The 16,402-nt window shown below is 36.0% G+C and overlaps 1 protein-coding gene and 1 long non-coding RNA gene across 6 annotated transcripts in view; one reads left to right on the forward strand and one right to left on the reverse strand.

The window, feature by feature from the left end:
- PDZRN4 (PDZ domain containing ring finger 4) overlaps positions 1 to 16,402 on the reverse strand; it is a 354,562-nt gene that overhangs the window by 45,671 nt on the left and 292,489 nt on the right. For both annotated transcript variants that reach the window (XM_072798334.1, XM_072798335.1), the window contains one exon: positions 15,290 to 15,392. In XM_072798334.1, the coding sequence (XP_072654435.1) occupies positions 15,290 to 15,392 (103 nt within the window). The remainder of the gene's footprint in view (positions 1 to 15,289; positions 15,393 to 16,402) is intronic.
- LOC140617261 (uncharacterized) lies at positions 5,889 to 14,398 on the forward strand. Of its 4 annotated transcripts, XR_012017489.1 has the most exons (8): positions 5,889 to 5,981; positions 6,126 to 6,247; positions 6,945 to 7,037; positions 8,290 to 8,466; positions 11,298 to 11,403; positions 12,136 to 12,379; positions 13,643 to 13,862; positions 14,146 to 14,398. It is a non-coding gene; the product is annotated as an uncharacterized lncRNA (long non-coding RNA). The 4 variants fall into 4 exon arrangements; XR_012017490.1 differs by lacking the exon at positions 12,136 to 12,379; XR_012017487.1 differs by lacking the exons at positions 11,298 to 11,403; positions 12,136 to 12,379.

The following is a 16,402-nucleotide window of genomic DNA, read 5'->3' on the forward strand; positions in this document are numbered from 1 at the left end:
GGATCCCACAAGCCCCATTCTCACCACTAGTCCAGAACACCAAGAGCTGAAGGTCAGCCTGCTAGACCCTCCCCATGGCCCTTAGAGATAAGGTTGCAGTAGCCCCAAACTTAGAGAGGCGAAGCTAAATTAAATCTGAGGAGAGCTGTCATAGGATTATAAATTAAAAGGTAAGGCAGGGTGGGATTATGGAGGCAAAGCAAGAAGAGCATTTCAAGAAGATGCAGATGGCCAATAGCATCAAATGCTGTGGAAAGTTAATTAAGTAGAAGGTACAGCTAGCTTTGGTCATTCCACTGGTACTTGTCATCCACAAATCACACTTTAATGGGTTGAGAAATTAATGAGATTTTTAAAAAGCAGCAGTCGAACTACTTTTCTAAGATGTTCAGGAAAAGAATAAAGAAGATAGAAGTCACAGATCAAAATAGGCTTCATTTGAGGGCTTTTTGCTTGTTTGTTTTTTTAATAAAGGACACTTGAGCATATTTGGGTCTGCTGTGGCACTCAGTATTATTTCTTGTGTGTAGCTCACGATTCACCTTTCAAGTGCTTGCTTAGATCCTATCATCCATATGTCATTTCTCTTCTGAAGTTTCATTTTCTTCATTCTCCTTAAATATTCTCCACTCATAGTGAGGAAATGGAGATTTACAATGGTTAAGTGGTAAAATATCTATCTTTTTTATATCTATCACTAATCTCCATCCCAACTATTGTACTACATGTTCTCACATAGTATCTCACTTAATATCAAATACTTATTATTGGGCCACCTGTCTGGCTTAGATAGTAGAGCATGTGACTCTTGATTCCAGAGTCATGAGTTCAAGGCCCACATTGGGCTTAAAGCTTACTTAAAAAACTTTATTATTAATACTTTCTTCTTTGCACAGATGAGGAGCATGATGCTCAGAGAGGTCACATAGGTACTGTGCAGGGGAGTTCGACTTAAGCCCATTTCAGGCTGATTCCAAATACCTAAAGATAATTTTCCTCTGATCAGAGTGATACAACCAGGCCTTGATTTGTTGGGAATAAAATTTTTGAGGGGTTTTCTTGCAAATCAATGGTAGGTTATTTATAGGGGAAAATAAGGAGGACTTAATGAAGGTAATTTATTTTATGTAGTTGGAATATAAGCAAAATAATTTGGATGTCAGAAAATGTTCTAGAGCCTTTTTTCAGGTGATTAATCTGATTTCCATCAGGTATAGATCAGATTGCATTATTATATTACAGAAGTCTACACTTTGTTTTATGGCTACTAGACAGTTATGCATATGTTCAAGATCATTAAGAAAAATGACAGGAAATGACCCTAAAAATAATGTCTCTGCACTTGAGAAAAGTCCTTGAGAGACTGTATGGCTTTCTCTGTTTTTGACACACATAAAGAATAGAAGCGTAACCTGGAATAGCCAGTCTGGTTTTGAAAAGGGGATAATAATCATTTCCTTCTATGAGAGTCAGACAGTAAAACTAATTGAATATTCACATGTGCTGTCAACTCTATGAATTACTCCAGGTCTTTGACCTTGTTTACCCATCCAACATCAGGTTTTGTTACATGAGATTTCATTAATAAAAATATTTAAGGTTGGAAAATTCTAAATCACAGCATTTGGAAAATTTGGCCTTCAGGTTAACACAGAAGAAAGTAAGTAATAGGAACTCTGGGTTATCTGAAGGAGAGAAGCCAGAGTTTGGAGTCCCCTTCACTTTCATCTTGGAGAAAGAGATTGTATTAATTTCTGTACAAAGCAGGCAGGAAGCCATTAAATCTTTCCCAACTAGAAACAGTGATATCTCCAGTCAGAGAATCACAGTTTTCTTTTAAATTTGCCATATAAATTGCTCACATGTTCCTAAAGCATATTTAAAACTTTTGCTTAAAAGGATTCCCAACTGTCTTTATTTGGCAGGTATTCATGTATAAGTCAAAGGAAGGGAAAATTCTTAAGGATTATGAACTTCCTGGCTGCAAAGAGGCTCAGCAGCTGTCCATGGATCCTTTAGTTACTCATAAACATCCTCTGGAAAACACACTAGCCTTCCAATGGTTATTTAGGAGTTTTAGACCTCTATCCTAAGATAAATCACAGGTAATCACACTTTATAGGATATGTTAGTTTTAGTTTGTTTATAAAAGGAGATGAAATATTATATACTCTTGACAATTATAGACTCTAGGAAAGAACACATATTCAGTTACATGCCAAGGGAGAATTTGAATAAGGAAATAAAATAATGAACATCTATTATTTTTACCATCATACTTTTTTTTTCTTTTATGAAAAAGAAGAAATTATTGTTCAGTATCTGCTACTAACTAGCAGGTGAGTCTTTAACCTTCATGGGCTTCATTTCCTTTGTGAAGTAATCAGGCGTGCTTCTAGGGTCTTCCTGTGGTTCATATTCCACCATGTCAAAGCTCTCTTAATTTTAATTCTCTTTTGTCCAAATGCTACTTATTTACTCTTTATCTAAATGTGTTTATCCATTTTTATTTTAAAGTTTTGCCTCTAGTATCTTTTATTATGACTGCATATAAACATCCCTTTAGATGTGAAAGAAGAGTTCTTATGATTTTCCTTTTTAAAGTATGCACTTCTTAAAAATAAGCTATTTATAGCAATCCCCCTTTTGTTACTGCTTCCTATAGAAGCCATTATACTGGGGTAGAATCGGTAACTTTAAAACCTGGTCTCAGGAAAGGGAAAAAGCCAATGGTTTCAATGTGTTTTACAGAACAAAGAAAAAATTTACAGATTTAACTTTTAAGGTTTTGCTACTGAAAAACAAATAGAAATATGAAAAGGGAATAGTACAAAAGAGCATGAACAAAGAAATAAAACCACAGGTAAGATATTTGTAGGACTAGTCAAATTTTAACTTTGGCTGGTAAATAATTTCTGCTGTAGGACCCCAGCTCACAATTAGTCTTGGATTTTGAAACAATGGATTTTATAACTTACATCGACCATGTACAAACACACACTGCCTTAAGTGTCCTAAGAGATAAAATGTGGTCATTTAAAATCCAATGATATAGTTAAGTGTCATATTTCAGTTCAATAAAAGTGATACTGACTTTGTGCTATTCATTTTTGCATTCTCTCAATCTATTTCATTTCTGATGATTATGGGTGTGGATATTTTTGTTGTGTTTAAAAATACTGCTGTTCAGTGCTTCATCTGCAAACATCATTATTATAATTGACATTTTTCTCTGGGTTTAAAATGAGCTAAAATATTTATTTGCTTCATCACCACATTCTAAATACCCTACCAGCCAATTAAGAGACAGAGTCAAAGGCTTTGTGATATGCGTGTGTGTGTGTGTGTGTGTGTGTGTTTGTGTGACATGATTAGGTATGCTTATTAGGACAGTAAATAGTAAGTTCCAATTCTAACTAGAAAAATTACATTTTCCTTAATATTTCATTTGAGTAATGAAACAAATATATGAAAAAATGAAAACATCTAAAGAGCTATAGCACTAAACCTCCTTAGTGATATAAACCTTAGATTTGCCACCTGGAAGTATATTTAAGATTTAGTTATGGTTTCAATAATTGCACTATGTGCCTGATACTTGGAAGAAAAAGATGTATAAGACAAGGTCCTCCACACTGAAGAAGCTCAGAAATTAATGGGGGAGCCCAAAGTGGGAACAAGTAATAATCATACAATAAGGTAAATGAAGGAGGGTGCAAAGGCTTGAAACTCAGACCTTGTGCTTATTTGTGTGAATAATTGTACTATCTTATGTTTTTCAAACATTAGCTAAGAAACATTTTTGTCTCTTCTTATGTCCACCTCCATCACGAAGTCAATTCATCAATTCACAAAAGAAGACAGTAAGGGAGGAAGAAGGAACAAGCAAACTACAAAACAGTCAGAATACAATTAATAAAATGGCATTACTAAGTCCTTACCTACCCATAATTACTCTAAATGTAAATGGATTAAATTCTCCAATCCAAAGCCACCGAGTGCCTGGCTAGATTAAAAAACAAAAGATCCAACTATATGCTGCCTACAAGAGACTCACTTCAGCTTTCAGGACACACTTAGACAAAGAGTAAAGGATGATAAAAGGTATTTTATGCTACTGGAAACTAAAAGAGATTAGGAATAGCTGTACTTATATCTCATAAAATATGACTTCACTTTATGTCAAATATGATCTTGACTTTATGTCAAATATGATCTTGACTTTATGTCAAGATCTGCAACAATAGACAAAGAAGGTCATTATATAATAATAAAGCAGTCAAATCATCAAAAGGATATGACAATTGTAAATTTAACATGTACTCAGCATTAGGGCACCTAAAGATATTAAGCAAATGCTTACACAACTGAGGGGAGAAACAGATTACAATATAGTAATAATAGAGGACTTCAACACCCTACTTTTGACAGTAAGTAGATCATTAATAAGAAATCAATAAGGAAATATTGAAAATCAGTAAGGAAATACTGAAAAATTGAAGACCAGTAAAGAAACATTTGATGTGAAATATACTTTAGGTGAAATGGACCTAACACACATATATAAAACATTCAATTTAACAGCAGGAGAATATACTTTCTCCTCAAACATACGACAGAACATTCCCCAGGATAGATCATATATTAGTTTAAAAAACAAGTTTAGAAAATTTAGAAGACTGACATCATATCAAGTATCTTTTCTGACCACAATTGTATGAAACTAGAGATTAATAACAAAAGGAAAGCTGGAAAGTTCACACATATGTGGAAATTTAAACAACACACTGCTGAATAACCCGTGATCAAAGATGAAATCAAAAGGAAAATAAAAAAACTCATTGAAAAAAAAAGAAAATGAAGATACAAGATGCCAAAACTCATGGGATGCAACAAAAGCAGTCCTAAGAAGGAAGTTAGGGTGATGAATGCCAACATTAAAAAAAGAAAGAATTCAAATACACAATCCAATTTCACACCTCAAGGTACTAGAAAAAGAAGAAAAACAGACTAAGAGCAAAGTTAGCAAGAAAATAAAGATTAGAGCAGAAGTAAGTAGAGATCAGAAAAACAATAGAAATAATAGATGGAAGTAAGAGCTGAGTTTTTAAGATGAGGAAAATTGGTAAACCTTTAGCTAGACTAAGAAAGAAAGAGAGAAGATTCAGACAAATAAAATCAGAAATGAAAGAGGAAACGTAATTGAAACCACAGATATACAAAGGATCATGAGACTGCTAATTACACACCAACAAACTGAATAACCTAGAAGACACATGAATAACTTACGAGCAACATACAACCTAACAAGTGTGTTAGTGAGGGAGTGAAGAAAAGGAAACCCTAGTGCACTGTTGGTAGGGATGGAAACTGCTACAGTCATTATGAAAAACATATGGAGGTTCCTCAAAATATTAAAAAGAGAACTACTGTATAATCCAGCAATATAATCTGGGTTTATATATCCAAAGGAAATAAATACAAGAAACTGAAGAGATACCATGTTCACTGCAGTATTATTCACATTAGCCAAGACACAGAAACAGCCTAAGCATCAAATGATGGATGAATGGATAAAGAAAATGTGGTATATATATTTATATACCATGGAGTATTATTCAGCCCATAAAAAGAAGGAAATCCTGTCATTTGAAACAAGATGTGTGAACCTTGAGGGCATTATGCTAAGTAAAATAAACCAGATGAAGAAACACAAATACTGTGTTCTCATTCACAGGTGTAATCTAAAAAATTTAAACTCAATAAACAGAGTAGAACCATGGTTTCCAGGGACTAGAGAGTGGCAAAAATGGGGAAGTGTTGGTCAAAATGTAAAAATTTCCAGCTATAAGATGAATAAGTTCTGAGAATCTCATACGCAGCATAATGACTTTAATTAACAACATTCTATTATATTTTTGAAAGTTGCTAAGGGAGTAGATCTTAAATGTTCTCACTATACATGCAAAAACGATAATTATGTGAGTGGTAGAGATGTTAACTAATCTTATCCTGTTAACTAATCTTATTGTGGTAATAATTTCATAATATATACGTATATTAAGTCATCATGTTGTATACTTTAAATTTATACAATGTATGTCAACTATATCTCAATAAAACAGGAAAAATGCAGATGAAGGTTATGCATAGCACAGTTCACTATAGCTCCTTATAGCTAAGAAACCCTGGTGGAGGGGAATGGAAGTACCCAGATGAAATTTTATAGGAAAAATAATGTACCCAGGTAAGAGAGCTACACAAAGTGTTAACTATGGTTACCTTGAATTGTACAACTGCCCATGATGGTACTTAAAATTTTTATTTTGGATATCAAATACATATATTGGATTTACTATAATCTTTGGCTCATAACACATCATCCATATTGATCATACGAGAGTCTCTTTTATTTATATTAAGTTTAATTATTTAATACATAGTGAACACCAGTGGACTCACTATGTAATTATGAACTAGAGCATTACTGAGAGCTGAAGTCTAAAGGAGAAAAGGGAGAACTGTCATGCAAATATAAAACACTTCCTCTTTAAAGATTTCAGTATTTTTTCCAAGGCAATAGTTTGGTGGAAAAGAAATCCCAACTGGGGTTATTTTTAGTATTTTCTCTAATTAAACAAATAAACTGTTTTAAGTAAAGCAATTTGTATTGCCTACAGCCTGCATTTGCCAGTTCTTCTTGGAAAATATTTATGGGTTAGCTTGTTCTTAACACTAAAGTTAAAGTCCGAGATAATTTAGAGAGGTGTGCTACTTTCTACCCATTGGTAAAGTACAGTACTAGACATAGACCAATGTGTGGCCTTAGACCAATGTGTATACTTTTTATAAAAACCTGTAAAATGGGGTTGATATGTTTGAAATATTAAAATATTTGTAAAATTTTAACGATCTGACTATGTGTTTGTCTTATTTTGCTCAAGTGAGTTACGTGGGAGAACCAGATGAGACAAATCATTCCAAGTAACTTTGGTATCTCCATGGAGCTCACATGTGAGGATGCTATGATTCAGGAGGTAAGTGGTCCTTTTAAGAGACAGACCTAGAACTGGGACCATATCCTTGTTTGGACTTTTTCAACTGGATCATATTGCCTCTGGAAGGAACACTGGAATCCATATCTGGTATTTGCTTTATAGTGAAATGACAGCACACTATTTTATGCCTTTTTATGCCTCCATGAAAACAATTCTTTGAAAGCAGAACAGGAGATATTGGGGAAAATGACTTGATATGCAAATATTCACCCTAAATACGACCTCCAACACCTTTCAGTAATGCAAACCATCATCTAAATGTGTATCATGAGTATCTTTGAAAAAAAAGTGGATGTCAGGATTTTGATAAAATTCATATATGTAGTAGATGGAAGCTTCATTTTATATCTAAATTCTGAGTAAAATAAGTGTGCCCTTGGTTACATAGCTTAATAACCAATTTGGAAGGTGAAATTTGATTTTCATTGTTTTCTTAGGAAATAGAGTTTAGTGTTGTCATAATCAGTGGGGTGAATGATAGATAGGCTTCATACTTATTTTATGAAATTACATGAACAAATTAACAATGATACAATCTCATTTCTTCCAGTAAGAAATCAAAAAGAATTACAATAATTTTGACGACTACTTCTAATTCTACAGCATTTTCTTTCTGGTCACTTCTTAAGGAGAACTTTTTCTAAAAATAGAAAATCACGACTTAGGAAAATCATTCAATTTCATAAACACAGGTTTTCAAATTAAGAAATTCTGAGTTCTGCTTGGAGTATTAGGATTATATAAATTGTGATCTAAAAGTCTCAGCCTCAACTAAAGTTTAAGTATGGAAACTAGGTCAATGTAGTATTTACCTAGGACATTTTTGAAAATGAAAGAAGGTGCTATTCATAATTAAAGTGGAACCCTAAGCCATACATGGGGACAAGTTAAGGCACATGAGGATGTATGGTTATCATAATAGGGGCTGAATTCTGGTCATTTTTTACCTATGTAGATTAGCTTGTCTATTTACTAGGGTTCTCCAGCTTCTAAGTGTGAGGTTAAACATGCACATCTTCCTTGTTAGGATGGCAACAACAAAAAATCCAAATTTTCTTCTACAATCTGGCACAAGTGTATGCTTAAATTCATTTACTCTAATCATTAGACTGTTAATTGAATTATTATGAGAAAAAAACAAAGAATTTCCCACTTTATTTGAAATTTCTGTTTTCCATCAGCTCTCTTCTCCTCCCTCCCCCACCATTTAACATTTTGTATTTATGTTCAGGACATGTACAAAATAAGAACAGTAGCAGCAATGGTCAGTAATTTATCACTCCTCAAGCAAATGCTGCCGAATGCCTGCTGTGTGCTAAGGGATGAGCTACATAGGCTTTCCTGGAGATACAAAGATAATTAGAAGTGGTCATTTCTATTAAAAAGATAAACTATTTAGAAGAAAAAGGTAAGTACGTAAATAACCATAACCCAAGGCATAATGCAAAAATAAAAAATATAGAATGTGACATGGGAGTTCAGGTGGGAAAGTGTGAGGAAGTCATCTGAGGGGCAGAAATTCTCAATAAGAAAAGGTGCAGAGGAAGGAAAGCACACAACTTTCTTTGAGTATTGCCATGCTGCAGAGTTTGACCCCACTATGCCTGAAAAAGTAGGGTGGTGACGGAGGACAAAGGACCTTCAATGCCAGGCAGAGAAATTTAGAGTTAATTCAAAGAGTCGATACACACAAGATGACAAACTGGGGAGTTATCCAGTGAGAACTCCATTTGAGAAGGGCTGGTCTGGCAGTGAGTGGTGAATAGATGAACTGCAGAGGCTGGGGACTGGCCCCAGGGAACCAAGAAAGAGCCTAGAGATAGTATCCTACACAAGGGAGGAAGCAGTGGCGATATGAAGAAGAAACATGCCACAGAGAGTCTGGAAATACAAGCTCCACTACATGACTGCTTCTTGGTTGGCCTCTGTGGTTAAGATTTTGATCTGATATAATTTGAGAAAATGGTGGTGTCATGAATAGACACTTCAATGAACCAACTCTGATAGAATATCATCTTATCCTAAATGTTCAAGTAATAAAAATATTTTCACACTTCATCTAGATCAGTTTTCAATTCAATAAATTTCCCACAAGAATGGAACTTATAAAGGTGATGTTTTTAAATGCATGATTTTATTGCTTCAGTGGTAAGTGGTATCAAATTATTTTAGATATTTCATTAATAATTCAAAATGTGACTAACAAGTGGAATAAAAAGGACTGGTGAGATATAAAGTATTCAGTGAATCAAAGCAATTCTGAAAATTCTACACTTGCACATTCTGCACACTATTTTCCCTTTTCCCTAATATCCATTGCACAGAAGGATATCATCTCTTTGTAAGTTATGTCTCATGCCTAAACATTTTCTTTCCATCACTGGTTTTCAAACTCCTTGACACATTTCCCAGAGACTCTTAGAGTCAGAATTGGCTACTTGGGAAGGCGCTCAGTTCTCTGCCCATTGTTGTGTTTCACAAATTTGCTGGACGATCCCTTGGTGAGGAAGTTATAAATGAAGTACAGGGGTGGATTAGGGGATATATCAAATTCACACCAAGTATGAGATTCTTACAAGATGATAATCAACAGGGATGCATTTGCATGGAGACTATTAACATTCTATTTCATTACTCCTCTCTCCTCATCACCCCACATTTTGGCCCTTCCTTTAGAAGTATTTAACTGAAACAAAAATGATGGTTGGATTAGAACCCCGACATAAAAAACAAAATCTCTAATCACAACAGCCAAGATATGGAAACAACTTAAGTGTCTGTCAGTGGATGAATAAATAAAGCACATGTAGTTTATGTGTGTGTAGGGGTGTGTGTGTGTGTGTATAATGGAATATTATTCAGCCATGGGAAAGAAGGAAATTCTGCTATTTGCTACAACAGCGATGGATCTTAAGAGCATTATGCTAAGTGAAATAAGTCAGAGAAATACAAATTTGCATAGTATCATTATATGTGGAATCTCAAAAAAGAAAAAAAAACAAGTCCAACTCATACAGAGTCAAAAGATGATTACCAGGGACAGGAGGGTGCGGCAAATAGGGAAACATTGCAGAAGGATACAAACTTTATAAAAAAGGAAGAAATACCTATTAGAAAGGGAGAGGATACCTTTTGTTACTGCATGGTGGTCCCAGGTTCTTTTCCAATTCCCTTGTACGAAAACGTACAAAGGGATTGCACTGCTCAAAAGCTGGTCCATGCAGACAGCAATGGAAATACTCCTTCACTCATTCATCCACTACGAGCACCCAGAGTGTAGCGGTTGATGTGATGCAAAGATAAACAGGCAGGTAAGGCCTCTACCCTCACAGCCTAGAAAGAAGCCACCAAGTTCTACAAGCACACTAGATTTTTCTCTAAGTTCATTTCACAAGTCACGAAGCCGCTCACAAAGATATGACTGAAATCTAGTTAATACTTATCCTCTTGCCATTTTTTTGAATGAACATCACCTTTGATTCATAATTCTCTTTTCTTTAGCTATGTAAGAGAGAGATTATCTACTTAAATTGTCACAAATTTACTGCACGTAGTCACAGGGATCCAGGAAAATAAATTTTGCAAAATGACACTTCTCAGCATAGCACAAGGGTTTACTTATGCTTTGCATAAGAATTGCCAAGAAGAACCTAATTAATATGCTAAGTGCTCTTTCCTATTTATAGATAACCCAAATTTGGTTTTCGGGTGACATGTACATAGAACTCTGACATGTACCTCTCCTCTCCTTTTTACCTATACCTCTTTAAGCCAACTTCTAACTTTCTTCTCATTTTGATGACCATGTATCCAGAAGGGGAACTTGAGGCACACTTAATTCAGGCTATTGGGTAAGCCTAATCTTAGGAGGGAGGAGTAGAAATTATTTGGAATGGCATTTTTAGGTGATGAAAACCACCAGACTTCAAGTGTGTTGCTTAAATTATTTGCTTGTCTTGGCTAACCTAATGTTTAATACTATCAAAATGTTGGACTTTAATATTAGTCCAATATTACTTCTCCATCAGCACTGACTTTTGAGAGTTAATGGCAAATGCTGCAGAAAATTCAGCATCTTCCTTGCACTCAGGCAGGGGCAAACATATCTTTATTAGGGATTGGATGAAAGGGCTCTATATTTCTTGAAGCCTTTCCCTTTAAATTATTTCTGGTAGAGGTTGGATTTGAGATCTGCCTCTGACTTGCTAAGGGCTATTTATGATTTATTTCAACCTTTAGCTCGCTCTGGAAAAAAAAAAACGCACAAAGTTGAAAATAAAGAGGAGAAGATGCTTAATCCTCAGTGGTATTTCAGTGGCATGGAGCACCCTGACTCTTATGATGGGTATATTATTTAAATTTTGATATTTTTATTCTTTCTCTGAAAAATAAAATTAAAATCCTTTATCATATTTAATTAGAGGACAAGTGCCATCATTTTTAAAAGAGAACACATTTAAAGCTGTGAGTCTTTTAATGCAGGCTGGTCCTCTGAGACTTTTCTGAAGCACTGTGAGGAAATTTTAAAGCCAGTCAAATAATTTTCCTAGGCAAAGTGGTGATAGGCCATGGTGAGATATGGGTGTCATTAAAATTTCATAGAGGTCCCTAACACACCAGAGTCACCATAACATTGACACGCTGACTATAGTATCTCCAAAGAAACATTTGCTGCCTATCATGGCTCTGAAGGGAGCTGTTACAGTCTATCAATGCAATAATCTGCATGTTAAAAAGTCCCTAAATATGTATTTACAAGATAGTCAGATCTGTTTTGGTCTATTGGGTCAATAATCCATGCACTAAAAGTCCCTAAATATGTATGCATAAGATAGACAGATCAGCTTTGGTTCACTGAGTCAATAGTAAGTAGGCCTTTAAAAAGGGGCCTTTATAGTTGCACAGTTGGCGTTTTAGCAAGTTCAGAAATGCAGTTCTTTGCACTTCCTGTCTTTTAAAGAGTGGATTTATTATGCTAGTTTCAGTGGATGCCAGAAACTGTGTTTCCCTTTGGCCCATGATATTTTGCTTTTAAAAAGTCAGAAGAAAAACCACTGCAGCCCAAACTATATTACAGCTTGGAGGCAAATAATGGAAATGCGGGCATCTAGGCAAAAATGCACTGAGCTGGGTACTGCCCTTCCTGACCGAGCCTCAGCTTCATCATCCTGGTGCATCCTCCTCTCCTCTCAGCTTGCCTGACTTCGCTGCTGCATGCAGCCTTTGCTTCCCCTGTCAGACTCATTCTGGTGGCCAGAGGGATCTTGCGAGAGCTTCAACTCCTCTGCAGCAACTTTCCATCCTCACCGTAAAAGTGAAAGGTGCCTCAAGATAAGCCCCTCCTCCCTCTGGCTTCCCCTCCTACCACTCTGGGCCTCTCCCTTGCTGCTGGAGAACACTGGCTTCTGCTGTTCCTTAAACAGGCCAAGCATGCTTCCGCTTCAGGTCCTTTGTACTCCACCAGGAACTCTCTCCCCCTCAGAAAGCCACGTGGCTGGCTCTCTTACTTTCTCTAATGTTCCTATGAGAGGGGCCTTCCCTGACCGGCCCTGTACAAGACAGCAACACTCTGTCCCAACACCACACATTTCCTTTCTCCATCACCCATGCTATTGTTCTCCATTAGCACTTACCGTCATCTAATGCATCACATCTTTACCGATTTGTTTATTGTTCACCTTTCTCCCCCACAGGTTAAGCTGTCCCTGTAGGGGCTTCATCAGTCCCAGACTGAAATATGAGCCTGGTCTATTTTAAGTGTTCATTAAATATTGAAGGTAGAAGTGACGGGAGGCAGATGGAAAGAGAATCTTCCTCTACTTCTCCGATTGCCTGTTGATGTGTGTTTGTGTTTAGGTTGAGGAGAAACAAGTATCTTTCTCTATGTATGCATGTATGTATGTATGTATGTATGTATGTAGGAGAGACACACAGAGAGAGGCAGAGACATAGGCAGAGGGAGAAAGAGAAGGAGGCTCTTCACAGAGAGCCCAATATGGGATTCCCTGAACTGGGATCACGCCCTGAGCCAAAGGTAGACGCTCAACCGCTGAGCCACCCAGGTGTCCCAACAAGTATCTTTTTCTGAGACAAAGTCCTTTCTTTGGCCATTGGACTTGTTTTCTGTAATAATCTCTAAGTGGCACAGAAGAAGTCCTTCTGGAAGGTACTCATCCATTGCATCCTCAGAGCTCCTGGAGCAGCTGAGGTCACCTCAGTTGGTCACAGAAGCACTTGACCAGTGTGCTGCTAAGTATAATAGTGCAGAGGTGGGACTGTCGTTTCTAAATCTCCCCACTTACTGTGGCATCTACGATCGGCTCTGCCGACAGCAGTGGACTAGATTTTACTGTATAATCTAACACAGCCAGGAGGGATGGTGTGGGCCACTCTGCCCCATAACCCTAACAGACTGAGGAGTGCTAGGTAGAACCATTATTCTCTCTGAAACCTGGTAAATTATCCTTGGGATATTTCCCCCACGCCTCCACCCCCATATTTAACCATGTATGATGCTTTCAAATGCATCCTTTCTCATGATTGAAGCCTGTCACAGTAACTTCTTCCTTATTTAAATTTCACAGGAACATTCTTATTTCAATCACTCAGAAAGATGCCTTTGGCAAGAGAATCACAGCTGACAGCAAATTAATGACTATGATGCTGTGATTAGTTGAGATTACAGGCTACAGAGGACCTGTCTGAGCATTTACCACTGTCATCATACTGATGCTGGCATCTATTTGGGATTTATATTGTTCAAAAAGGAGGATGTGGTTCAGTTATAGTAAGTCTTATAGAAAGGTAAGGAAATCTGTCTGTATTGGAATATTCAATGATATGCTAATTAATTAACATAATTTTTACTGTTCACCTGTTAGCCTAAGCAAGTCTTTCTTCCATGTTCTCCCCCTGAGCACAGATTTATTTTAATAAAACTTGAAGGCACAAACTAGATAGAAAGCTGAAGTGATTTAGATAATTCCAGTCCCTAAACCCAAAGTATTCATTAATTGAAAGAAAAACATCATTTAATCTTGAATTATTTGGGTAAGTGACTGACTTAATTTTGTAATCTATTTTTCAGGAGAAGACAAAACTTAATGGATATTTTAGTACATACCAGTCCTTGAATGGATTTATAAAATAAAACTTCTCAATCAACTTAATGAAGAAGGGATAAAAAATTAGCAGAACAACAACACCCAAACCATCTACTCAGATACTAAGTAGCACTGCACATCCTTCCAAATTCTAGCCAAAAAGAAATAATGATTTCTGTAATCCCCAGCAATGACTTTTGCAGGGGGAAGATTTCAAATAAACGTCTATTTGCTTTAGGTAAGCTTCACTGAATCGGCCTTATTTGATTTCAGATCCTCCTAAGGGAAGAGATTTCAGGATTTCCTGGTTGTAAAATGGAAAAGAACATTTTGCTGAACTTGTATGACATCATCTAAAGCATTAAAAGGGCAGATAATCATGGGTTCTCTACCTGTTTACCAAAGCTTCTTTACCTCTTCAATCTACTTTATTTCCAAATGTCAGACTGGTTTGAAACCTTTCAAAGATTTATAGACTGCAGCAGCAGAGGAAATATTAGGATAAATCCTTTAACTTTTGTGAAAGCTTTTAAATAATTAATCGATGGGCTTTTGGAATTGTTATATATCACAGTACATATACTCTAGCGTATACTATGTGAAAGCTAAACAACAAAGAGCATTAGGCCATTTCTCTCTCTAGGAAGTCAGTGAAACTACTTTTTATGGTATATACTTGAGTCACAACTAAAGAGAATATTGAGTAAGTGAAAGAAAATATAACTAATATAAAACAATTTAGTTTATCAATTAAAACCAAAATGCTGTACACTGAATGAAAATAGCAAGCACAGTCTTGGTTTTAAATATAATTTCTTTTTCAAACACTACTTGAAAATTATCTTATATTACAGAAGGATGAAAACATGTAGCTTCCATAATATTATTCATAAAAATCAACAAAAATGCAAGCAAATTATTTTCAAGTTTATATTATAAAAATGTTTTCCAATACATTTAAAATAATAGACCAAACAGCTTAAACAAATAATACTTAACAGAACTTACCCTAGATATGTAATAGACAAAATATTTCCCACAGTAATGAATTAATTTTTTCTTTGTTGTGTATAACCCCTCAATGATAATATCGTGAAGAAATGTGAAGAGGTTTGAAAATGATCTTACCTCATATTCAAAGTCCTCTGCTCTGTCTACATCAGCAGGCAAGCTGGAAAGATACTCATTGTCCTCATAAAATTCATGCTCCATCGGATGAAGAGAATGGCAGCTATGGGGAATGTAGCAATATGATAGAAATGGATCAAAAGGGTTGTTTTCAAGATTAACACTGATTTTAGAATTTCACTTGTTTTCTCTGCTTTGCAATAAGACCTGTAGCAAGCCAGCCTTCAAGTGAACTAGAAGCTCAGAAAGAGCAATTGCTTTTCTTTCTCCCCTACACGAGGTCCATCATGCTTGATACTCTCTGGCTTGCTTCCATTCCACCAATTGTGATTTGCTTCATCCATGGGTGTGTGGCCTTTGAGACTGAAGTCTACCCAAAGGGGGAATTTGTAACAAAGTACTATCAATTTCATAATACACAGCCCCAAACTGTTTTTTGAAATCTGTTTTCAAAAGCACATATTTTTCAGATTGTAAAACACACTTACATTGTCCTCATTCCTTCATATCTCTTTCCTTGTTCTGTCTTGTAACCCACATTTTCCCCCTCTTTGATAGAGGGCCTGTGCACAAATATTAATCAGCATTCATGGTGATACCTCACTGGAAATTCCTATAGGCCATAGGGTTTCATAATCCCGACAATTCAGAGAGGATTAAAGGAAATGAGAGGGATCTGAGGCATTGTACATGACTTTTTATATGCCTTACTTTGGAAAAAAAAAACGTTTTTTTTTTTAATTAATTAATTTATTTGAGAGAGAGAGAAAGAGAGAGAGAGAGAGAGAGAGCACACAAGCAGGATGAGGGGCAGAGGAAGAAGCAGACTCCCCAATGAGCAGAGAGCTCACGTGATCCTGTGACTCCAGGATCATGACCTGAGCCAAAGGTAGACTTTTAACCGACTGAGCCACCCAGGTGCCCCTGGAAAAATATTTTAAATAAATTACAGAAATGCTATAAAATTACTATATGCTGTGATATGGATCTTATACATTACACCATATGAAGGCTAAGTACAGTTTAACAGCAAAGGGCATGAGGGCATCTCTATTTCTAGAAGTCAGTGAAAAAGAGTCAATGCAATTAACCAAGTTGATGGCAGGTGAGACT

Source organism: Canis lupus, chromosome 25 (assembly GCF_048164855.1).
Source record: "Canis lupus baileyi chromosome 25, mCanLup2.hap1, whole genome shotgun sequence".
Taxonomy (NCBI): Eukaryota; Metazoa; Chordata; class Mammalia; order Carnivora; family Canidae; genus Canis; species Canis lupus.